The sequence below is a fragment of the Barbus barbus genome (genome assembly GCF_936440315.1).
Source record: "Barbus barbus genome assembly, chromosome: 20".
NCBI lineage: Eukaryota > Metazoa > Chordata > Actinopteri > Cypriniformes > Cyprinidae > Barbus > Barbus barbus.
The window spans coordinates 9,205,261-9,231,414 of NC_136748.1; the positions used below are offsets into that span (position 1 = coordinate 9,205,261).

General features: G+C 40.4%; 1 protein-coding gene across 1 annotated transcript; it reads right to left on the reverse strand.

The window, feature by feature from the left end:
- Positions 1–367: 367 nt before the first annotated feature.
- On the reverse strand, positions 368–22,578 carry LOC306886192 (tau-tubulin kinase 2-like). Its single transcript, XM_079443124.1, has 15 exons — positions 22,331–22,578; positions 19,410–19,554; positions 18,288–18,435; positions 16,498–16,571; positions 15,999–16,139; positions 14,720–14,824; positions 14,532–14,597; positions 14,322–14,414; positions 14,106–14,231; positions 13,868–14,022; positions 13,551–13,755; positions 13,250–13,461; positions 12,599–13,148; positions 5,369–6,264; positions 368–2,347 (listed from the first exon to the last, which is right to left on the reverse strand). The coding sequence occupies exons 2-15, from the start codon at positions 19,476–19,478 to the stop codon at positions 1,903–1,905; spliced, it is 3,285 nt and encodes a 1,094-aa protein (XP_079299250.1). The 5' UTR covers positions 19,479–19,554; positions 22,331–22,578; the 3' UTR covers positions 368–1,902.
- Between the last annotated feature and the right edge of the window lie 3,576 nt (positions 22,579–26,154).

Below are 26,154 nucleotides of genomic sequence, written 5' to 3' on the forward strand. Positions count from 1 at the left end.
TTAACAATGGTAAATGTTTAAAAGAGCTAAGAGTACGTCAATCTTATTAGTAGCTGAAAGCACAAATCACATTAACTAAAATATTTTATATTCAAAAATGCTATGACGGAGGGTCCAGTTTTAAGTTTTCTGCTAAATATAACAGGCATAGATTATATGAGGGCCTGCACCAGTAAAAATAAGTGTGACATTGTGTTCTGATGGAAATGGTACACTGCTGTGGGATACCAGAGGCTCTACAGAAAAGGAAAATGAACACATAGTTAGTGTCTCCAGATTCTGAAAGCTTGAGCCTGCCCTATACTGTATATTCCGAGCAAAACTTCTTTAGGCACGTCGAAGCACAAGAACACTTTTTTTTTTTTTTAATTGTTTCAGTGGTCACCATTTCTTAAAAAACTCTTCCTCTTGCAAACTCAGTGAGGTCAGAAACAGCCTACGCAAGTACAAGCACATGGTCCCACTGAACACAGGCATAGTTCACCCAAACATCAGAATTTTGTCATCATTTACTCACCTCTACGTAGCTCTAAAACTTTTTTACAGAAAGTTTTGGAACAACATGAGGGTGGGTAAATGATGACAGAATTTTTATTTAGGTGTAAACTAAGTCAGCAATATTCTAGTCTCGTGTAGCCAGACCTTCAGACTGACGGCTGAAGGTCTGGAATCTATGGCAGCTTTCATTGGCCACGGCCCGCCCATGAGGCCATTTGAACGACATGTCAAACAACCAATCACAGTTCGTTTCGTTCAGCGTCACATTTTGGGGCGTGGAAATGTCGTGTGTAAAACTCTCGGACATATTTAAAAGATTCTATGCCAGGAACTTTAAATATTTCACATACTTTTAAAAATCTAGCATTTATTTGATCCTGATAAGCGTTTGTCGTCACAGTTGTAAACACGACGGCTTTCTTCTTTCATGAGGGGGTTTGGCGTCACGGCATTTTTGTTTCCAGACGGAACGTTAAAGAACGCAACACACACGTCTCCCGTAAATCCTGCATAATTCAACCAATCCGATGACGACTTCTAAACTCCTGAAGTGTTTCCACTGTGTGCCATATGCATCAGACGTTCAGCCAACATTCCGTGGGCGTGACGTCTGAGGCTGAGACTAGCAATATTCTAACTCTTGCTCCGCTCATGATTTTAGTTGAGCTAAAAATAAACTCTTAAGCCCAAAGTATATACGTCTATGTATATGTACGTTAGCGTATGCGTACAGTCGAATGCACAACCTTTCAAAGTAAACGCCATTTGATAGCATGCGCAAACATAGGTTCATCTTAGTCCAGTGTCTGCACTACTTTTCTCCAGAAGTTTTTAGGACCGATAAAACTATATTTGTACTCTTTTAAAGTAAAGATGCTGCTATCTCATAACCCCTGACACAAGCGCTTCTCAGTGCAGGTGTGTGTTGTTATTGCAGTCTCCGCTATTTGCCTTTTCTATTTACCTTTCGTTTCATTTTCTACTGTGATGCCACCTTGTGGAACAACTGATTAGTGCAAAACAAATTCAATGCACATGTGCGACCTGCAATGTACATGAGGTTACAAAATTTGGGTGGTGCGCAAACAGTACGTGCGTACTATCATAGGTATACATACATCTCTATGCGTACTATTCTGATGACGAAATTTGTGTCATGAACACTGTTAATGGACTCTCATGTACATGTAAAAACTAAAGTATACTTTGGGCTTTACCGTGTAAGAAAACTAGAATGACTGAGTTTTTGTTTCAGAGATTTTGAATGCAACATGCTAATTACGGCTGTCAAAAAAAAATTCTAATTTAAAATATTCGTCGAATTTAAAATAAAAATCCACATTTTTAGGTGTGTGTTAAGGAGGCAGCCTTATCAGTGGTGCTCGAGATGCAATGACGATGTAACTATCTGCTCAGCTTGCTCGAGCACCTGACCTCACGGATGCCGGCTTTGCCCCGCTGGGTGTGTATGGTAGCAGAGGGGGCCTGTCTCCCACAACATCCTTCCTGCGTGTGAGGATGAGAGCGGCGCAGGGGAGGTGAGCCCGATAAACTGGGAGGAGAACGGCTGCGGCCTAGACAGCCCCCACGGTGCTCGTGCCGGGACGGGGAAGAGCTGACGGAGCGCTGTAGTGAAGAGTAGCTGCGGGGGGAGGCGCTAGAGCTGCGCTGGTGGAGGTAGTGAGCAGCGGTGGGACCGAGGAGCACGTGCCTGGCGCCCATGTGGTGAGGAGAGGAGCAGCTGGGGTGCGCAGAGCCACGGGGCGAGCTGGCGTGTATTAGCTTGGCCAGACAGGTCAGCAGATCTGAGTCACTGGTGCTGCCAGCCCGAATCCTGTACCGCCGTAGCCTGGAGGAGAAGTCAAATGAAGTCAAACTATGCTATAGCATGCAACTGATGAAGAAATAAGACTGCCTGATAAACGTCTACAATTATCAAAAAAAGGCTTTAGCTACTGCCTAGTAACTATCGAGAACACTACAGCAACCACTAACCAGTTCAATACCAACCACTCAGAACACCTTAGCACCCATCATTTTAATGTCTAGCAACTTTCCAGGTGATCTGTTTGGGTTCCAGGTGGTTGCTAGAAAATTGCTAGGGCGTTCTGCTATGACACACAAAAAAAAGGGTTAGTCGTGGCCTAATGATTAGATTGTTGGACTTGTAACCGAAGGTTGCGGGTTCGAGACTTGGTATCGGCAGGGATTGTATGTGGGGGAGTGAATGACCAACACTCTCTTCCACCTTCAATACCATGACTGAGGTGAGATCCTTGAGCAAGGCGCAGATCCCCCAACTGCTTCCTGGGTGCTGCAGCAAAAATAGCTGCCCACTGTTCACGGTGTGTGTCTGTGTGTTCACGACTCACTGCTGTGTGTGTGCACTTGGATGGGTGAAATGCAGAGCACAGATTCAGAGTGTGGCTACATGTCATGTCACTCACTCGTAATTGCAACTATTTTTATGGTTGATTGGTGCATTGCCAAGTGATTGCTAAAATGTTCTAGGTGATTTCTAAGTATTACCAAGGCATTCTGTGGTTGCTAGGGTGTTCTGGATGGTTGCTAGGTGGTAGACAGCATTGCTGACTGATTGCAAACACATTCTGGTTAGCTGATGGGCATTACTAGTGGTCTGAGTGGTTACTGTGGCTAGGGTGTTCTTGGTAGTCAGGGTCAATGATATGTGATTGCAAAATGTATTCTAGGTAATTGTTAGGTATTAAAGGGTTAGTTGACCCAAAACTTTAAATTCTGTCATCGTTCCAAACCCGTAAGACCTTTGTTCATCTTCAGAATACAAATTAAGATATTTCTGATAAAATCTGAGAGGTTTCTGACATCGTTAAAATAGTCTGTGTGACATCAGTGGTTCAATCAATTTTATGAAGCTACGAGAGCTACAAGCTACGCAGGAGCCAGCATTCTGCTGTAGAACGTCCATCTCTCTTGGTTCATCTTCTGAATATTATGGTTCAAATAAGTAAGGCTGGGCAAAAAAGTGCAAGTCAACCTCTCTGTTTACGAAAACTGTTATAAATACATCTTCTTTCTCTTCCATCCGAGTTCTATGTAACAGCTTTTGCTCCTGCATCAGCAGCACCACACGCAAGCGCCGTGATACTCTTATGAATGTGCATCAAAGACTGACATGGAAGAGAAGAAATTGCTGAATAGGTTTTTTTTTTCTTCTTCGCGCACTTAAAGTATTCTTGTAGTTTCATAAACCTAAGGTTGAACCACTGATGTCACATGAACTATTTTATTAATGTCCTACCATAATGTACTACTATTCTGGGCCTTGAACGTGGTAGTTCTGTTGCTGTCTATGCAGGGTCAGAAATAGGGCTGCACAATAAATCGCGATAAATAGCAATGATATTGCAATCGATATTAGGCAAAAGCTGCGATAAGTCATGCGCATCGTCAGTGAAGCAAGGTTCTGTGATCAGTAGTAAATCTCCATCCGAAGGCCAGAGGGCACTCTCGCACGGAAACTACAAAAAAGGCCCACAGAAGAAATCCAGGAAATCCTTGTAGCAGTAGCTGAATAAACAGAAGATTTAACTGCTTTCATTGATTCAACGTGACTAATAAATACACAACTATGACAATATATGATTTATCTGAGTTCTTCTTATTATAGTTTTCCTTATAATAAAGTATATAATAATGCAATACCTTTATCACTTCTTAGAATACTATGAAATATGTTGCGTGCCTTATTCTATGTAAGAAGCCACATCATCTCACAGAAGGATTTATTTCAATCACTCAACTGACCGTATGAAGAGAGTTTGGAGTAAAAACGTGTTGTTAAATGTGGTATTTTCAGGTGCTTTCAGATGGAGCAGCATTTACTACACTGAGAAGCTACGCAAATAACTTTATTATCGCAGCGCAATTTCATAATATCAATGTATAATATCAATGATATCGTCTGTGATTATGAATGTGGTTTTGTGCAGATTGTCAGTGAACTACGGCTCTGTGTAGTAAATGCTGCTCCATCTGAAAGCATGCATGTGATTGAGATTTACTACTGATTACAGAACTGGCTTTACTGACAAGATGAATATCGCATGTGATTTTTCGTGCAGTCCTAGTCAGAAAGCTCTCGGATTTCACCAAAAATCGTATTTGTTTTGTTCTGAAAATGAACGAAGGTCTTACGGGTTTGGAATGACATGAGGGTGAGTAATTAATTTTCATTTTTGGATGAACTATCCCTTTAATTAAACATTGTGGATATTTGCTTAGGTGTTCTCGATAGTAGACAGAAAACTGACAGGAAGCTGATAAGGTGTTTTGAACAGCCCAAAGGACTGTGCCACATTTGGTGGACATACTGTAGTCCCAAAGTTCTTAGAGGTAAGAATTTTGATTTTCTAGAACAGTGATTTCCAATCCTGGTCCTGCAGAACCCCGAAACTGCACGTTAGATGTCTCCCTAATCAAACACACCTGATTCAGTTCATCAGATCATTAGTAAAGACTCCAAGACCTCAAATGTGTGTCAGAAAAGAGAGACATCAAAAACGTGCAGTGTTGGGGCTTCTCCAGGACCAGGATTGGGAACCACTGGTCTAGAATGTCAGAAATTTCAGTCTAGGGCAGTCGTTTTCCATTCATGGTCCTGAAGCACCCCCAACACTGCACGTTTTAGAAGCGTCCCTAATCAAACACCTGATTCAACTCATCAGCTCATTAGTAAATAGGCTACTCCAAGAACTCAAATGTGTGTCAGATAAGAGAGACATCTAAAAAATGGAGGACCAGGATTGGGAACCACTGGTCTAGGGCTAGAGATTCTGACAGAACCACGTATGTACAATAACAATATGTTGGCTATATGTTTGCTAACTACCTTCCATCCACAGTGGAGCGGCTAGGAGGTTTTCCTGGTGGTGGACGGGGCATAAGGTGTGCAGTACTGGCTTCCCCTCTCTTTGTGGGGGTGACTGGCCGTGGTATCTTGCTCTTCCGTAAAAGTGGGCTGGAGGATGAAGACAGTGATGGAGCATCATCTCCATGACGATCGGAATGAGAACCCAGAATTGATTCTTCATCTTGAGAGCGTTCAGAGGAGGCAGAAGAAATCTGGTCCCGCTGCATAGCAGCCACGATTACACGCCTGTCGGAGGATAGCGACGGGGAAGCGGAGGGTGAAATTGGAATGTGGTGAACCCTCCTCTGCAGTAACTTCTCTTTAGCAGATCCACGTGGTGGATCCAGAAGGCTAGATGGTTCTAACACTGGGATACGGCTGTGCCGACGACTGGGGTCTTGTTTGGGAGCAGAGACTGGAGAAGTAGGGCCATTTCTGAAAGGAGCATCTTCCTTTTCCTCCTCCAGAGTGCACTGGCTGGGCTCAATGGAGTGCTCTTTGATGGGAGACTCACTCTTGGGGTTTTTTAGTTTTGGGGGCTGCTCGTTGCCATCTCTCTGTGGGTCTGAAGGAGGTGTAAGACAGCCATTCATCAGAACTGGACTACGGGGAGAGGGAGGTGTCCGTGGAGATGGCACCAGATTTGGCACTGGACTTGAAGGTTTCAGAGGGCCATTCCCATTTAGCAAAGGATCCCCCTCAACATTAGAGGGGCTGGTGGGCTGGAAGGCAACCTGCTCCTGTGGGGAGTCGATGTCAGCTGTGTTGTCATGTGGATGCATCTCATTGTTGCCATTTTCAGTATCGCGTCTCTCCAGTGGAACACTGTCGGATGCAGACTGAGAGGACAGCACAGAGGGGCGCTGAGCTGTCAGCTGAGGGAGGGATAGAGAAAATTAGCTATAGGTAACATAAATGTTCATGTCCTTGATGTCACCTGGGGGTCACAAATTCAGGTTCACTCTTGATATAAATGCTTGTATTGGTAACCAAACATGCTTGCATGCAGATATAAATAGATCTTTGACAAACCACACACAACATCTTTATGTTAGTGAAAAGAGAATGTCTAAGTTATAATATCCTTCACACCAGGGGTGTCCAATCCTACTATTGGAGGGACAACGTCCTGCAGAGTTTAGTTACAATTTGTTTCAAAACACCAAGCAGGATGTTTCTAGGAATCCAGAAGAACTTAACTGGTTCAGGTGTGTTTAATTAGAGATGGAGCTAAACTTTGCAGTACAGTTGCACTCCAGAAGCAGGATTAGACACCCTTGCTTTAGACAACTTGGATGTAAAGCAAAACCTGACTGAATTAAACAGGATAAAAGATAGTTAGTCACATATTCAGAAGAACAAAAACACATAAGCTCTGTTCCAAGACCTAGTAACTGATTTGGAACTCTCTAAATAAGCATTACTTCTGTATGGCACAAAAAACGCACACAATTATCTCCTGAAGTGAAGCGGAGGACTTGACTTACAACTGATTCCAAATGAGTTTCAAGTTAGCATTATGCTAAGCTAACACAGTGGACACAGATTGGACACCCCTGTCGCAAACAGTACAAGGGTCACAAAAACACTAGTGACAGCCCTGCAAGTAATAAAATGTAAAACAATAAAATTTACTATATACCTAGAAAAGATAACCTGTTGTACAATACACCAGGCTACAGTAGTGTTATTACACTGCAACAGACATTAGAAAGCCTACCTGCTACAGTTAAAAAGTATATCCCAGACTATCCTAGGCACTAAACCTAGGCAGACCCAAACCTAGTTCACTAGGTTTACCAGGAACAGAGCTATTAACAAAGTGCACAGTTTTAAGGACAACCTCGACAGAAAAAGTTTTGGGCATGCATAATGGACAGAACAGTATTCCTGGGGTTCTTTGAGGAGAGAGTGCACAAAAAACTTCAGTGAAATACAATAGCAAAAAATCAAGAACATACAGAACATAAGAAGCAGTAAGACTGGAGAGAAGAAAGGTTTGGTGGGCAGAGATGGTCGAAAGTTATGGGAAGCACGGAATGGGAGTGCCTATTCACCTGCTGAAGCTGAGCGCGGGTGATTCGTATGACTGAGGGGAACTTGGTTTTTGCAGCTGTCGCTGGAATGGCAGGAAGTTTCCTGCGTCCAGGAGAATGGGCAGCACGGGGCTGGGAAGGTAGTGGCAGCAAGGCGTGGCACAAGGAGGTGGAAGAGGAAAGGTGGTGTTGGTGGTCTGCAGATTGGCTGCGCCACATCCCAGGCGGGGAGCGCTGGTGGAGGGGGTCCGACAGGGTGGTCAGGAGGGTGAGCGGGCTAGGGGAGCGCAGGTGCAGGGGGCTGCACGTCCTTGCCACAAGCTCCTCAGGTTGGGATGCAGGAGAGGTGGGCAGCTAGAAAAGGAAAGTGGGGAACAGTGGAAGGGAGGCGAAGAGCATTTAGTGAGGTGGTTCAGGTGAATCAGGGGTGGTGAATGGGTAGTGAAGTTGGAGAAAAGTAAAGTAAAAAGATATTAAAATGGCTAGAAAAATAGTAGGAGGTAATGAAGGAAGAGGAAGCAGATGGGTATGTCGGTAGATGGAATTCACTGACATCTTCCAGAGACCGCAGTACTTAAATAAAACTTTCAGAGAGTAAGTAATGTACTTGAAACAGCAACATTGTAACAAATCAAGCCAGCTCTGTGTGGTTTTACAACACTCCTTCCACAGACAGTGTCTTGACCTGGGCCGTGAGGATACAAGAGCTCAGGTAACAAGATCAGCTTAGCTCAGACAACCATAAGCTTACATCACAGACCTGAGGGTGAGTGGTCTGTATCTCATCACTGTGGCTGACAGGTGAGCTGCCCTCAGAGACCACCTTTATCCTGCTGACACTTGTGAGTGTGTGGCATAAAAAGTGTTAACCTTATTTACGACACCCAGAAAAGAGTAGTAGAATGGAAACATTCATGAGGGGTGTTTAAGTGAAAAACACTAATTACAGTAATGTTTACCTTTTTTTAAACTAACAGGCACAGGAGCACAGGAGATTACAGAGATAGTTCACCCAAAAATTAAAAAATGACCTATAGTTTACTCGCCCTCAAGCCATCCTAGGTGTATATGACTTCCTTCTTTCAGATGAATACAATAGTTGCAGGAGTTAAAGCAAAAAAAAAAAATCCTGAGTCTGGACTTTTTTCCGGGTGCGGGGGTGGGGGTGGGGTGTGGTTATGGGCCAGCACATGCAAAGCATGCAATGACTGTGGCAACTTTAACATTTGAAAGGATGCTATGGCAAAGTTATTGCTTTCCTTATTCATACTGATTTTTTTTCTCGTGAATATATGGTTGACCTGAAGAATGAAAGCTATATCATACACTTGGAAAATTATGAGCTATATCACCGCTTATCGACACTAGGGGTGTGACGACACACTTAACTCAAATAACTATAAATGATTATCATTACAAATCTAGTGAGATAATGAACAATATATGCTGGTCCTGGCACACCTCAAGAACTGCCTCCCACCCACACTGGACCCACACCAATTTGCCTACCGTAGCAATAGGAGCACTGAGGATGCAGTATGCACAGTACTGCACTCGGTACTCACACACCTGGTGTGACGAGTCAGCTGCCTCCCCCCTTATCATCATCACCACCCCGTCCCGTATTCGCCGCCCTTCACCAGGCTCCCGACGGGAGTGGGTGTGTGAGAGAGGAGGGGCGCTGAAACAGCCAGGGCTGGCGGCGTGTGATGAGGCGCACCTGATGTGAATAGAGCCTCATCACCGCCGCCGTTTAAATGTCGAGCGCGCCTCTCCTCGGGAGACCGGTCTCTTCCCCATGCATGCACGCTGGTGTCCTCGTGGGTCCAGGAAGGGCGCGTCGAGTAGGAGGACTGCCGCACCCGTTAGACGGCTGACGGGTCAGGATGCCGGGCCGTCGAGTCCCCCAGAAGCTCCGGGGGCTTAGGAGTAGGATGTCGCCGCTAGAAGAAGCCGCCGCCACTCGCTCCCGGACCCGAGAGGGGAGCGCGTGCGGCCACCGGACTCCGCCCCTTCCCTGGACCCTTCCCTCCTGAACACTGCCCTCCTTCACAAGCCCCGCAGCACGACGAGGACACCAGATCCCCTGTTTATTTTGGACACTTTTCCCCCTTTGGACACTTTATTTTAATATTTTTGTTTAATAAAAACCTCTCCGAGGCCTGACGCCACGCCCACTGTGTCTGTCGTTTGCTCCTCCCGCCACACTGGATAACAACAACACATATGTACGGATGTTGTTTGTTGATTTCAGCTCAGCATTCAACACCGTCATTCCCTCCAAGTTGACCACTAAACTTGGAGACTTGGGTGTTAACACCTCCCTCTGCAGCTGGATTATGGACTTTCTGACCAACAGACCTCAGCATGTTAGGTCAGGCCACACCTGCTCCACCACCATCACACTCAACACCGGCGTACCACAGGGCTCTACTGCCTCTACACCCATGACTGCAGGCCTGTGCACGGATCCAACTCCATCATCAAGTTTGCTGATGACACCACAGTGATTGGCCTCATCAGAGACAACGATGAGACTGCCTACAGGGAGGAGGTACAGCACCTGGCTGCATGGTGCGCTGACAATAGCCTGCTCCTCAACACCAGTAAGACAAAAGAGCTTATTGTGGACTTCAGGAAGAAGAAAAGTGGCACGCATGACCCCATCCACATTAACGGGATGGTTGTTGAACGTGTCTCCAGCTTCAAGTTCCTGGGAACCCACATCTGACCTGACCTGGACCACCAACACATCCAGCCTAGTCAAGAAGGCTCACCAACGCCTCTTCTTCCTTAGGACACTGAAGAAGAACCACTTGTCTCTAGCCATCCTGGTGAACTTCTATCGGTGTGTGATTGAAAGCATCCTGACCAACTGTATCACAGTCTGGTATGGGAACTGCTCAGTTGCTGACCGCAAGGCACTGCAGAGGGTGGTGAAAACCGCCCAATGCATCACAGGGACTGCCATTGAGGACATCCAGAGAAAACGCTGTTTACGTCGAGCCCGCGGCATTCTTAAGGACTCCTTTCACCCTGACCATAGACTGTTTAACTTACTGCCCTCTGGGAGGCGCTTCAGGAGCCTCCGAACAAAGACCAGCAGACTCAGGAACAGCTTTTTCCCTACAAAATAAAAATCCATCTACACACTGAGTACTATGTACTGGAAATTTTTATTTTCTATGCAGTTTCAATGTTCATTGCAATAGTGTTTATATATCTTAATGTATAGCTTCATTCATTAAATGGATTCATATCCATTTGTAATTATGTTCATAGTTTTTGCTCATAGTGTACATACATTTACTGCATAATCCATCTGTATAGTATGTTCATATCACCCATCTGTATATCATACTGATAGTATTTAAAATTTGTAAATGATGTCCATAGTACTGCCTTATCTGTATATTTCTGTACATATGTAACATATTGTAGGCACTGTATATCCTGTACCTCTGCTTATAGCACTTCTGGTTAGATGCTAACTGCATTTCGTTGCCCTGTACCTTACATGTGCAATGACAATAAAGTTGAATCTAATCTAATCTAATCTAATAATGCCCAATGTTTTCCCAGATGAACGTTAAGCAATTCAAATTCACAACATATGCAGAGGAAGAGTTTTACCGGCAAGTTACCATTAAGAGATCATGTGTGAACAGGACCTTTTCAAAAATCCCGGTAAATTTGTTCTGGCAATCATATCGTTCTTATGGAGATGACATGATTACTCTGAGCTGTTTGCAAAGCTACGCTGCTTTTTAATTTACATGTTTATCTATGTAAATATGCGCTAGATGGACATCTTTGACTATCGCGCCTCGCAGCTTTCTCGATGTGTCACGCTTCTCCATTCATCAGGGCTGCGACTCTGCAATCGGATACTATTATGCTAATGTTTGAGCAAAAATTCTGATTGGCTAGTAATGTTAGTTTGGTTGAGTGTGATGGCTCATACCATTGGTAGGCGAACTCATGGACTCAAAAGTGATATCAACAAGTTTTAGTTTTTTTTTAAATGTAGGATAATTTTTTTCCGCAGCCAAACACTGCACGCCAGAGATCCGGCACGGTGCCAGAGAACTGGAAGAAAAATGTCCTGGTTCTTCCAAGCTTTATAATGACAGTGAATGGGTGGTGATATTCAATAGTCCATCATCAATCCATCATAAAACGTGCTCCACACAGCTCTGGGGGGGTTAATAAAAGGCCTCCTGAACCAAATCGATGCATTTTTGTAAGAAAAATATCCATATTTAAAACTTTATAATCCATAATCTTAAACTTCCACTAACTGTTGTATGTGCGTACATGAGAGAGTGGCGTTCCAGCGGAAAAACACATCGACTTGCTTCAGCTGGCCTTTATTAATCCCAGAGCCCCGTGGAGCACTTTTTATGATGGATGGACATACTTTATTGGACTATTGAATACCACCACCCATTCATTGCCATTATAAAGCTTGGTAGAGCCAGGAGAGTTTTTTTATATAACTCTGATTGTATTAGTCTGAAAGAAGAAAGTCATATACACCTAGGATGGCTTGAGGGTGAGTAAATCCTGGGGTACTTTTCATTTTTGGGTGAACTATACCTTTTAAGTAACCTGATATTGTGTACCAGTAGGAAACACTGCACCTTAAACACATGCATTTAATCAACTAGTTTGTCTAGATTAGATTGTCTTTTTTTGTTTTGTATATGATTAAAGTGTTGCCAAGATACTTGGCAAAGTCTTACCTCATACTCCTGTCTGGCTTGTTCATGTTTAAAATTCACCTCATATAAATTTAGTTAGAAACTTGGCAGGGTTTACACAGACTTTATATTAAATATTATTGTCTAAAATATATGTGTGACATATTATATTTTATAATAATAAAAAAAATAAAAATCATTGTGATTTGTACTAAATTTCTGACCACTAGGTGACACTGTCATCCTACTGTTCAGGTCCCCTTTGGTCATAGTACCAATAACAGCTTCCAAAATTTGTCTTGATAAGCTAAAGCATTGCCAAGATAGAGCCTGACCTTATGTTTGGCACCTTTGTCATAACTGAGGAGCTGTTTTGAAACCTTTTCTGAGGATGGGTTTAAATATCATTTGACCAAATTTTAAATTGTAGACAATTTAGCAAAAAACACAGTTTTCTGAGCCATAGTTACCTGTGTGAGTGCTCCTTCAGCCAGTGCCTCACCAGGGCTGGTGGGGGTAACAGGAGGTCCACCAGCAGCAGGGAATCCACTGAGCTCCAACCGATCCATCCTTTGTGGGCCCTGGACTGTGTGAGCATCTCCATGTACGGGACTAGGAGTGGATTCTTTATCCAGTGATTCATTCATTGGCTGCAAAACTTCTGGCTCCTCTTCACACTCATCAGACGGGCTACAAGTGAGTTTAGCCTCACGACCTGGGCTACTTCCTGCTGCCTCTTTGAAGTCCTGCAGGTCAGAGCCCTTTTCTACCATCACCCAATCATGCAACTCAACATCTTGTAGACCTGAGCTCAGGTTTAGAGCAACAAAGCCACTGTTAGCTGCACCATCGCCTTGCTCAGGAGATCCCGGTGAAGCAGGCTTGGGCGAGCCACCACCAGAGCGGAATTCCTCGTCATAGTGCCAAACACGCTCTGTGTGACTTCCGTTCAACATGGCCATAGCAGGGACACCATCAGCATCCCGTTCCTGTGCTGTACTAGGTGGCTGTTTGCCAGAACTGCTCACAGAAACCAAAAGAATGCACACTAAGTCTTCAGAACATGCTGAATAGTTGCTAAATACTTGAAAAATGCACTCTTGAGTGTAGAAGTCACTTACCAGGCCTCTACAAAACGCTCAGTGTTGGGTTTGGGCTCCAAAGTTAGTCTCTTCTCCAGCTCAAAGCTATGGATGTTGCGCAGTTTCCTCAGAAGAGGAGTGTCTTTATCTGAGGGCACGACCTCTAACCGGACTCGCACTGGTGAACCAATGCTAGGCCCTGCATGGGGACTTTGATTGCCTTGGTTGCTATACTCATCCTCTGTTCCCATCTAGAAGAGAATAACAACAGAATATGAAACCTCCAATAATAGACAAAGATGTCTATGATTGATTCATTTCATGGAACATATTCTGGTACCTTCCAGACAGCAGGACAGATTCGGTTACGGTTGCGGTCTAGGTCCTCCCACACATCAGGCTCCTGGTTCCTAAAAGGAAGGTTCGGAGATCCAGGCAGGTTCTCGGGCCGAGCATTGTCCCCATCACTGAGATGCTCATCTTGCAGAACTTCATCTGTGTTCTCCTTCAGAAGATCTCCAGGCAGCAGTGAGGCATTCACAATGCTGGAAGAAAACAGAAGCACCAGAGAACTCTTAATGGTGATACTACTACTAGGAAAATGCAAATGTTTAAGAGAGTTCAACCAAATGAAATTAAAGCAGTCACATGATTTACCCCATCTGAGCTGGTGTGAGGCGCGTATGGTGCTGTGTGTTTGCCGCAGCGGTGATTGTCAGTGGGCTATCTGAGCTCATCCTTTCCCAGTCATAAGGGTCATTTTCCACAACGTTGTAGATTCTCATGCTATTCTCAAAAATGGTCCTCAGTAGCTAGAGCAGAGAAAAAGTTTCACATGAGATTGACCAATAACTGCTATATATTTCATTGATCTATTAAAGTGTCAATTTTTTACCTGATAGTCAGGTTTGGTAAAGTAGTCCAAATTACTGATGTGCTCCAGAAAGACATTGAATTCTGGGGGCAGGTGTTTCAACATGAGCCGATGATCGTACGTCTCTTTTAACTTCCCAACTTGCTCCTAATGCATAAACACACAAATATCATTATCACTTCCCAACAAACAAGAAAATGCTTTTCACAGCACTTCTTCTTCCTGCCTGATCAGCACCTTGTCTTTTATCTTCCTCCAGGGTAGCTGCCCAATCAAGAACTCCACCAGCATGTAGAACAAAGACCACAAGTCATCATGTCTTCCCAATTCCTGTGAGAGTAAGACCAAAACAAATCGGATCAGACCAGAATTATCCTGGTAGCTGAAACATTATCAACAACAGGTGAGACTGTGCAGGAACAAGAGAGCGAATAGGGGGATTCTTACCTTGTTCTTATGGGCATTGATCGAGGCGTATCGTACTGTACCTCTAAACCCTGCAACAGGACGGGGCTGAGAGAGAATAGCATCTTACAGTACACAAATACATAAAACCCTGCAACATATAAATACTCACAAACATATAAACAAGTACAGTCAGAAAGACTGCATTAGAAATGACTATTGATACTGACCGGTCTGACTTCTTGGCAGGTGTTTGTAAATTGGCGCGCCAAACCAAAATCTAACATGTAGCAAGTTCGACATGTGCTAGGGAATCGGCCCATGGCAAAGTTGGACTGAAAACAGTGGGAACAAGTCATCCATTAAGGTTGCTAAGTATACTGCTATTTATTTATAACACATAAATATGTGACCCCTGCTGGCAAAATAAGTCAGAATGAGCAAATGTTCAAAAAAAGAGTTATTGTTGTTTTCATATTCTCTATTAAAAAACCTTCTAAATGATGTATGATTTGATGGAATTGGACAGAAAATGAGCAATAAAGCTAAACCAATAATGTCAAAAGAGTCAGCAAAGTCCATTTTGTGAAAAATCTAGTTAAAGTTTTCTGAAGGTTCCAAAACAAAATCACCAAAGAAACCATACTTTAAAAATCCCTGGTAATACCACCATAGGAAACATATGTGTTCAACTTTTTTTCATGATACCACAATGCACCATGCGGGGTGTTTTGACCAATCACGGAAGAAGTTCAATCGCCTCACAAACAATTCGATTCTATTACAATTCAGAGGGTAACGATCCGATTATATATGCATCTTTTACTAATATTAATTACTATATTAAATCATAATAAAGTAATTTTATATTTGTTATTAAAAATAAATACAAAGATGCAAGAAAAAGAGTAGAATCATTCAAGTAAGGAAAACAAGTAATAAAAATCACAAATAAAAATGAAAAATACAGTTAACCAAACATTTACTTAAGACATAACAGATTATGTTTGCGTGAATACTTGCCAAGACAGATATCTTGAAATACTTTATGTATATATCGGGTGCACTGTATTAAAGGTGTCTTTGTGCGCACGCTTCAGATGTGTCAGTCAGCTCGAGTAAGATCCTTTTTGTGGCTTATTGCTCTTAATAACTCTTTTAACATCAGTTAAGTCCAGCAAATTATATTCTCATTCCTGCATGTTCTTTTCAAAACCGAAACCAAAATGTCAGACACAAGTGCTTTGCTTTCGATGGAAAAAAGCAACTTTTTAAAACAAAGAAGGTAGACCTCTCAGAAAACGTACAAATAAAGATAATTGTAGATGTTTAATTAGTATGTGGAGCATTGGGATCACTAGACGAGGGCTTAATTAACTAATTTGACCAAAATATACATTTTTCACTTGTTTTCATGCGCCTCATTGCGACTCATTTTGCCAGCACGGGTCACATATATTTTGTAATCACTATAATTTGTTGTTGGAGGCAGTTAAAAGTGTTTCTTACCGGTTTGATGTCACGGTGTAAAAAGCCAACTGAGTGGATGCTCTCAATGGCCTCCAGGATCTGCAGACCCAGTCTGAGTGTAGTGCTGACTGTGAAAGTGCCACGGTTCATGCTCCTCCTCAGATCCGCTAAATTACGGCCCTGCAAAAGCCAAAAAGGCATCAGTTAATCATTTTAGTGGCAAATATTTCATTTTATTGATATTTGTTTTGGTTTAATATAAAGCTGCAAATAAATGCGCACAGACAAATCTGAATCTTACATGCACAGTTAAATTGATGTATATTGTAGGTAAGTGATACATTTACAGGTATTTATTTTAGGTGACCCAGCTGATTGAACCATCTTTATTGTTTATTTATTATCTTCCTAGCGTTCTGTATACATTGCTGCACTCTCACATTACAACTTTTAGACTTGGAAGATCATCATAAATGAATTGTAATATTCTGCACACATTAAGTTAGAATAGATGCATAACCTGTCAATCAGACCTCACCTGAAGCTCCATGACAACATAGTTAAAGCGATCATTGCGGCCACATCCAACAAACCGACAAACGTGATCTTTTCCTGAAACAACGAGATGGCACTTCGTTAGACTACATATCATAGTAACTCATTTTATGGCAAGCAGTCATATAGAAAGTCATTTACATACAGAAGTCTAAAAGGTACAGAGGCAAATAAGCATGTTTAATTCTAAAGATCAAAGAGGAGGTGGAAAATTTAGTTTTGGCGCATGAAACCATGATGAAAATCTAACTGGATTGCAAAGAGAAAATGCAACAACAGTTTGGAATTTGACCACTTCACAAGACAAATAGTAAACAGTAAGTTTGTTTCTTTTTCCGTTCATGTGCTCCACTACTCCTGTCTGTCCAGAGGAGGGGGGTTTATGGCTTTATTTCAGTGCGGCTCAGCTCTCGTGGGACACTCTCTGGCTTCAGCCATATTCTACTCTGATCTACTCCTGCCTTCTGCCCTAACACACCCTACAGTCCCCCGCAAGACCCTCTCTTACTAATATGCCTCTTCCTTGAGTCCTCTGTTATTATGATTATTCTGAGCGCATTGTTTATTTTCATTATTCACGAAGTATTCGTATACTGAATTATACGAAAAACTACATAACTATGTATGCCAAATACTAGTAGATTTGCATATATTACTTCATTTTATTACTTAAAATAAAAACGAAAATATCACTTTACTGTACTTCTCTGCGACCAGGTTGGGGGGTGGCGAGTAGAAAGTGAGATCTCCAGTTACGAGGAAGAGATAAACCCACTCTTTCCTATCATACAACCATATTACAGCCAATATGATACAAGTACATTGATTTTTTTTTTCATAAGCAGAGTGGAGAGGTGGAAGAAGACTGTAAAGGGAGGGAAAGAGGATAATGATGGTGTCATTGCTGGGCTCTGCTAATTGACTTGTTGATTCTTTGCCCAAAGGAAAAGAAGATACGGTTTCATTTCAAGCTTGGCTACTGATCCTTAAAGTCTGAAGAGCTGCTTAACAATCTCTATATGAAACTATTAAGATTTCCTCTTTGAATCCCAAAATTCAGGGTTGCATTTATCTGGTGCAAAACTTTGCGAATTTCAATGAAGAAGACTGTATTAAACAACCAGTAAAACAAAAAAAGTAAAAATGATAATGCAGTATTTATAGAAGTTTTACCAAGAAAAATGTGACACCAGATACACTGCCATTCCAAAGTTTGGGGTCACTACGATTTTTTAATGTATTTATTAACGTAACACATTTATTTGATAAAAAAAAAATAGTAAAAAGTTTGTGAACTACTATTACAACTTAAAATAATTGCTTTCTATTTTAATATGTTTTAAAATGTAATTCTATGGTGTGATTACAAAGCTGATTTTCTGCAGCTCACTGCAGTTTCCTTCTAATATGCTGCTTTGGTACTCAAGAAATGTATTTCTTATTATTATCAGTATTGAAAATGTGCTGCTGCTTAATATTTAACATTTTTGTGAAACGGTCTGTAATACATTTTTTAGGATTCTTTGATTAATAGAAAAGTTAAAAAGAAAAGCATTTATTTGAAATAGAAATATAAAACTTTACTGTGTCTTTACTGTAACATTTGGTCAATTTAATACATCCTTGCTGAATAAAAGTACTCATATCTTTCAAAATAATCATACTGATCCCCACACTTTTGAATGGTAGTACATGAAACTTTGAGAATTTATTCAAGTATGCCATTTGTTAATGTATAAAAATCACATTGATCTACTCTGCTTAATAACTTGCCTTGCAGTTTCTTCAACACCGCCACCTCCATCTTCAGAACCTGTTTGGGTTGTTGAGCGGACTCTGCTTTCAGAGCCACACTGGTGTGGTTCATCGGGTCCAGAGCCTCGTAGATCTCGCCAAAGCCACCACCGCCAATTTTTTTCAGCTGAGGTAAAAAAACAAAGAACAGAGTGATATTACTATATTATCTTTGAACTGAAAGATGAATGATTAATTATAGATTATTAATCATAGTAATTACTAGTACTTGAATTATTTCAAAATTTAATTAAGCCAATTAAATTCTAAGCCAACTGTTTTTGAAACTGATCCAAATCACATCCATATTAAAATATGAAATGACCCTTTAAATATTGTACAGCAATAATACTAGATTTAATGCACGTCTTCTCCAATAGAATCACAGCATATTCTGCACAGCAGTCAGATTAAATGTTCTATATTTTGCTATTTATTTCTCTTGGCATCACATGTCCCTTTGTGCCAAATTCTCTTCTGCCCTCTTGAGCCACTTCCTTTTTCCCCTCAGACCTCCCTGTCCAGTGACAAATCTGGTTTTCTCTGGGGATTATGCTCGGTTGATTCAGCAGCAGGCTTATACAACATGTTTCGTCAGAGGAAGCAACGTATTACTGATCAGTGCACTAAAGGAGCAGTGTGTGTGTTAGAACAGATGAACACACACTGCACTACTAGATCAGCGTGTGGAGTGAGTCACTGCCTGCCACTATCTGCACAGTTACTGAAAACAGTCTCACTCACATACTTAAGCATAGGTAAACGTATATCACATACTTTCCAGAAAGCAGATTTCTGTTTCTTTCACAGTTAAGGTCACTGCGCAAATTTCGTCCGAAATTTTTGCACGTTAAAAAATAAATACGACCTAACAACCTGCGTTTTCACATCCGTAGCATGCATTTTGATAGGAAAGGATGGGGAATACGAAAAACGGAAAAACACATGCGAAAGTGACTCAGTGTGCAATGACCTTTAGGCTTTTTATTTTTGTGAGCAACTCTCTCTTTAAGAACTGTCTAAATCATTAACTAGACTGTCTGGTCATTTAACAAGCCAAGCACTACACTGATGCGCATTAGATGAAACCTGCAGACTTACTACTTTCCATCGTTCCTTCACCAGAATGCCCGTGGACAGGATGTCTGTCTGCTCTTGCCCTGTGCTCATCCTGTCTGTGGTCGAGCTCGTCCCCTAACGCCAGCGACAGGGGTCGGGGTCTTGCATTGGAGCCGTGTGGTGCCCACTGGACCCAGAGAAGAAAAGAACATTGTGTTAGTATTGCGCTTCATAGTCAGTAATCAAAACTGCTAAATACAAATTAAATATTTGATTAAGCAAGTTGGATGCCCATTTGCCTGCAATTAAAAAAATACAGCAAATAAAAGAAAATAATTGTAAGCATTTTAACTCATACTGAACAAAATCTCCAAAATGCACTTACTCTAATCTATTATTACTACTTCTGCTTCTCAACTGTATGAGCTCTGGTACACATTCTGAACTATTAGACCTGTTACTATAAACTTAATTTGTTGACTGAAGTAAACTGTGTGACCTGTGAAAGAGGGAAATTATTTGACTAATCATTTGTCACGAATCAAAATCCGCATATCACATCCAAGAAATAATTTTAAAATAATACAAACAAATCATTTTGAAAAACTCAAGTCGCACACGACTTGTCAAATTGTCACTGAGCTGTCATCAAATATTTGATTTGAAAATAAGTCTTTCAGTGCTTTGTGGCTAACATAAGAGTGTCAAAATGAAGGTGCATCTTAAGAATATATAATGATTGCTAAAACGTTGCATGGATACATCATACCACCCTCTGGTTGTTTGTAGAAATGGATATTGATGTATTGTTACACACCTAGCACATGATGTGGGGAAAAATTAGATATCATGGCAAATCATTTAAAATTTGTTTAAATTAAAACGTGAATGAATTAGTACAAAGTGGCCACGCTTTAACTAAAACAAGAGAATGAATCAATAATCAGTGTTGGGGAAAGTTACTTTTAAAAGTAATGCATTACAATATTACGTTACTCCCTAAAAAAGTAACTAATTGCACTACTTTTTAAGTAATGCGTTACGTTACTTTTTAAATATGAGCAGGGCTTGATTGTTTTTAATACAAGAAGTTGTAATCATAGCAAATGTAAAAGCCCTTTCACACCAAAAAGTGTAATGAATAAACCTCAGGCTGAAGGAAAAGTAAATTCACGTCTGTTGTTAGTTTATCTAAAGTCGTTTTTGCTTATTAGTATGGACGGTTGAACTGGATCGTCAAAGGTCAGCAGCAAAGACATTGATTAATAAAATGGGTTTAGATTATTTAGCATTTAATTATTGCAGGTTTGCGTCATATTTTGAGTTTGCATTTCACTGTTTTAATTCATTTTGATGAATACTAAATCTGTTTTTTTGCAAGTGGGATGAATTAATGCATATTCACATTTAGTCTAGAACTACAGTAACAGCATGTTCACACTGTCACTGATAACTATAATATTTTCTTGTAAATTAAAAAGTAATGCGTTACTTTACTAGTTACTTGAAAAAAGTAATATTATTACGTAACTCGCGTTACTTGTAATGCGTTACCCCCAACACTGTCAATAATGCGAATTCACCACAAGCAGAATCTATGTAGGGTAACTTTTCTTCGTAAATTTCTACGTACCTTTTTCGCCCCTTATGAAATTCCTGATCGCAAGGATCCTTATTGAAATGACTGGATTTTTTCTGTGATATTTTGCAGAATAACAGTAAATACTAGTGCACCTTTAATTTGTATACTTTCTCTCTGCCAGAGAAAATAGTTACAAATGAAGCCAAAGCATCAAGTTTTGCGTGAACGGTCTGGAACAGCGTATGTGAGTGGAGCGGGACACCGAGATTTCTATTCCCACACTGTAAACATCGTAATCACCTTGTTTCGATTCCACTCCGGGTTTTGTGACCCTGGACCCCAAAACCAGTCATAAGGGTGCTTTTTTAATTTTTTTTATTGAGATTTATATATCATCTGAAAGCTGAATAAATAAGCTTTCCATTGATGTATGGTTTAGAATTGGACAATAATTGGCCGAGATACAACTATTTGAAAATCTGGAATCTGAGGATGCAAAAAATCTAGGCTAAATGTTGAGAAAGTCGCCTTTTAAAGTTCTTAGTAATGCATATTACTAATCAAATATTAAGTTTTGATATATTTACAGTAGGATATTTACTAAATATCTTCATGGAGCATGATCTAATATCCTAATGATTTTTGGCACAAAAGAAAAAGATCATTTTGCTACTTATGACTGGTTTTGTGCTCCAGGGTCACATTTACTATGTTCTTAGATAACACAGACAAGTACAGCGGAGCATCCCAGCGACATCTCACTCATGGGACCTTATTTCACAAATCAAATTAAATAACTGGCTCTGTCTTGTAGTAGTTGCTCTGAATAAAAGGTTAGGCAAATGTAAATCTAGACACCATTAAAGACGTGATATAATCTCTTAGAATTGAGATAAACCTTTCATGCCTTTAAAGAGCTTAGTGATTGGCAGCTGTCATTTGAACACGTTAGCATACCAACACTAAAGGATTGATCTGTTAATCTAATGTATTAGAGGTATGCAGACTGTTAAAAAACCCGTATGTAACACTATGAGCTGTTACAGTTTCGCAGAGCTCAAGTAATTACCGTTTCATTACAGCATTTACTAATGCTGTCTTCAATTCTTAAGACTTTTACTTCTTAATAAACACACCAGGCTAGTATCGTCCATGTTTAATATTAATACTGTGTCTGTTTGAGTCTGGTTTAATGGCAGCGGCCCGCAAATGAAATGTGATCAGCTCGATGTGATGCGTTGCTACAGTCAACACCAACAACAAACACATCCACACACTTCACATATTACATCTCGTTCATTCCGGTGGCTATGACCTTGAAAACATTCATATAACTGCATTAATATGACTGCAGCTGTGTGTCCGTATCCATGTTACTCACCTCAATCCCGTTCCTCACAGCGCCGGGTGTGGTTTAGAAATCTCACAAAATGCGCTTTAAAATCATGTCGAAGACGTCAGATGGTGTATATATACGGGGTGTTCATCCATGAGGACGGCGGGAGATGTCCTTTTCTCTGACATATGCACAAACAGCGCCGTGTTTTTGTAAACGTCCCTTTATTATCGCGGCTCCTTCAGCATCTCTGCGGATTCGTGACGCGCGTCTCCTCTGCGCGCTCGTTCACGACAATATCGCCCTTCGCAACAGCAAGCGCGTGAACTAGCATTCCACTCTGCGGGTGCACGTGGAGTCTCAGAGCGCGTCCTCGAGAACGTTGGGACAAAGGTGCAATCAATTTAAATTTATTGGAAAAGATTAACAGCAGTCCACGGCGGTCATTAACAGTACAATAACACATTTAGCAAAATATTGCCAAATTATCGTTATCGATAATATATATATATATATATATATATATATATATATATATATATATATATATATATATATATATATATATATATATATATATATATCGCACACCCCTACATCCATTCCGTCTTTGAAACCCATACACTGCCGGTTTCTATATTTGTATTTAACATTTATAGCCTAACTATTGTGATATATTTACTGTTCCACTTCATTTCATGTATCTCTTTGCCCAGGAATTAACTTTACTTACTTACTTTTAGTCATTTAGCAGATGCTTTTATCCAAAGCGACTTACAAATAAGAAAAAGTAACTAAAACTAAAAGTTAACACTCTGTAAATACTCTATACACACACATTTAAGAAAATACAGAAAGTAAATAAAATTGACAAATGCATACAACAACATTTCAATAGTAAACATATAAATGAAAAAAAATAATAATTATTAATTAACGTACTGTATATCAGTGTATCAGTTCAGGACCTAAAGTAGCCTACCATAAATGTTTTGTAAATACTATAAATAATACCCAACAATCATGTCAATAAAGCTATGTCTATTTCTGAAAACCTATCAGTAGGTGGCGATAAATGAGCGTCTGTATCACGTATTAGCAAGTTATTAAATATTTGACTCAGTTGATTCATTAAAATCACTGAATCATTAACAAATGAAGGAGTGGACTTACAAGATATTATTCATTCACTTAGGCCTATTGTTCACAAACAATGAAACACCACTAATTATTATATCTTTATAATTATACTTAGACTATTAATGACTTTAAATTTACTGTAGGCTAGTAATTAATCCAGAGACACTCATTTGGGCAAATAGCACTAATGACTTGTTTAGGACTTGAAGCTTAAAGTTGAGGACTTGCAACTCTGTCTTAACTTGGGACTTGAACTTTAGTGTTGGCCTCTTGTTAAAGGGATAGTTCACCCAAAATTGAAAATTCTGTCATTAATTACTCACTCTCATGTCGTTCCAAACCCGTAAGACCTTCGTTCATCTTCGGAGCACAAATTAAGATATTTTTTGATCAAATCTGAGTGCTCTCAGACCCTCCATAGACAGCAACGCAACTGACATGTTCCCAGACCCAGAAACAAGGACATTGATAAAACAGGCCATGTGACATCAGTGGCGCAACTTCAATTTTGCGAAGCTACAAGAATACTTTATGTGCGCAAAGAAAACCAAAATATAATTTATTCAACAATTCTTCTCCCCGAGTTACAGTCTTCAGCTATTTTGGAGAGCATCACAACGCATACACACGCTTTACCCAGAATGTAATCAAAGTCATCAGCACTGTTTGCGTTAAGCATGCACGTGTTTTCTCAAAATCCCTTTAAGGGTAAGCTATTCTATAGTCTTTAATTTTCTCCTGAATGTAAAAATCATGCAATATTGTGGGTGAACTCCCTTTAAGTTTTGGTCTTCTTTAAAAAATATTAAATAATATATGATCCCTTTTGTAGGAAGGTAAACAAAACTGTACAAAATATTAATTTTACATAAATGCAATCAAAACAATTGAATTAGGTCATTTGCTATCCAGAAATAAACATCTTACTTTCAGACAGGAATAAGTTGGCTTTTTTGTTTCGTGTAGGCCTATATTTCCTATATGTGATGTCCTGTAAGTAGGAAAAAGTGCATAGAAACATTTTTTTCATTTGTTCACACGATGAGGAGGAAAATTAAGTATAATAAATAGAATACATGGAAAGAATAGGCTACATGGTTCCAAATAGAATACAAGAAAGAATTATGCTTTTTACAGTCTATGGTGCAGACGTTTGCGCATGAGCATTCCTTTATATATGTTTTTATGAATAATCTACGCTGTTTGGCTGTACTACAGAAATATTAACCCTACTCAATACCTAAACTTAACAAATATCTTATTTACTATTAATCAGCGGCAAATGAGAAGTTTATTGAGGGAAAATAACTTTTTTTCACCTGATATGTGTTCTTCATCTACCACTGGTTATTTAATCGCATAATTATATAATTCTTAAAACATAGCAGTCCAATGTCCAATACCATTCTAACTAACGGATATTTTACAAGCGGTGCTCCTTGTGTGCCCTGTGACAGATCCTGGGGTCACAGAGGTCAAGGTTTTGCTCCCAGGGTCTGATGAGGTAAGCGTACGTTCCATATGAGTTATACAATATACATTGTACTGGAGGTTAAAGTGCATTCATAAAAGATGTTTTGTTTATTTGAAAGCTGCGGTACGACACAAACACGGCAGCGGTACACAAGGGTGCCAGAACTCTGGATCTGCCAGTGACTCTGAAAACTGTGAGTGACTCCCGTCCCATTACATCTGTGATACAACAGTCAACTGTATACTAGTATTCTTACAGGGTTATTCATGCTTTATCCTCTGTGTTAGGTGCCCGTGTTCCAGCGTGGTGGGACAGTGGTGCCCAGGAGAGCAGGTTGTGGGTCCAGCACAGCAGACTTACAGCAGCATCCGATCACTCTCACTGTGGCCCTGGACTGTAAAGTGACCACATGACTATACAACAGAAACTGTTTGTATTTGTTTTTTTTGCATATTTGTCACACTTAAAAGTTTCAGACCATCACACATATTTTAATATTACACAAAGATAATGCAAGTAAATACAAAATGCATTTTTTAAATGATGATTTCTTTTAATCATTGCCCCCTCCTGTTAAATCATGAAATCGTGAACTGTGATTAACCACATTATTTTAGAAAGCTGAGTTAAATTTCACTAGTCACACCCAGGCCTGATTACTGCTATACCTGTTGAATCAAGAAATCACTTAAAGGGGTCATATGATGCTATTTTAAAGATCATTATTTTGTGTATTTTGTGTAGCAGAATATGTTGACATGCTTTAATATTCATAAAACACTTTATTTTACAAATACTGTACATTATTGTAGGTCCTCTATGCCCCGCCTCTCTCAATATATAATGCGTCGTTCTCTACAAAGTCCCTCCTTCCGACAAAAGCAGTCTGCTCTGATTGGCCAGCTGACCCAGTGCATTGTGATTGGTCCAAACACCACAAGCACGTGTCGGAAATCTAACGCTCCTTACCATAATCGCGAGCTTCAGCTTTCAAAATAAATATAAAGACAGTTAATAATGTCCTTAGTTTTACCATCAGTTCAAGCCCGAGAGGGGAACAGAGTCACGTGACAGACACAGTGATGATGCTCGTATATGTTTGCACACAAGCCACGATTAAGAAAGCTGACTCCACTGTGATGTGACCCTGTCTCTCTCTCTCTCACATACACACACACACACACAACGCACAAAACTCCACATTTGAACAGTCAATAGCAAATACTTAAACTAATAACAAAACATATTTAGAGTT

Excerpts from the sequence above, each read along its gene's own strand:
- LOC306886192 (XM_079443124.1), bottom strand. The coding sequence starts at position 19,478 with ATGAGCACAGGGCAAGAGCAGACAGACATCCTGTCCACGGGCATTCTG. Across the intron at positions 14,232-14,321 it reads GGAGGAAGATAAAAGACAAG|GAGCAAGTTGGGAAGTTAAA; the intron begins GTGCTGATCAGG and ends TTTATGCATTAG. Across the intron at positions 2,348-5,368 it reads CGCTCCACTGTGGATGGAAG|GCTACGGCGGTACAGGATTC; the intron begins GTAGTTAGCAAA and ends CTTCTCCTCCAG.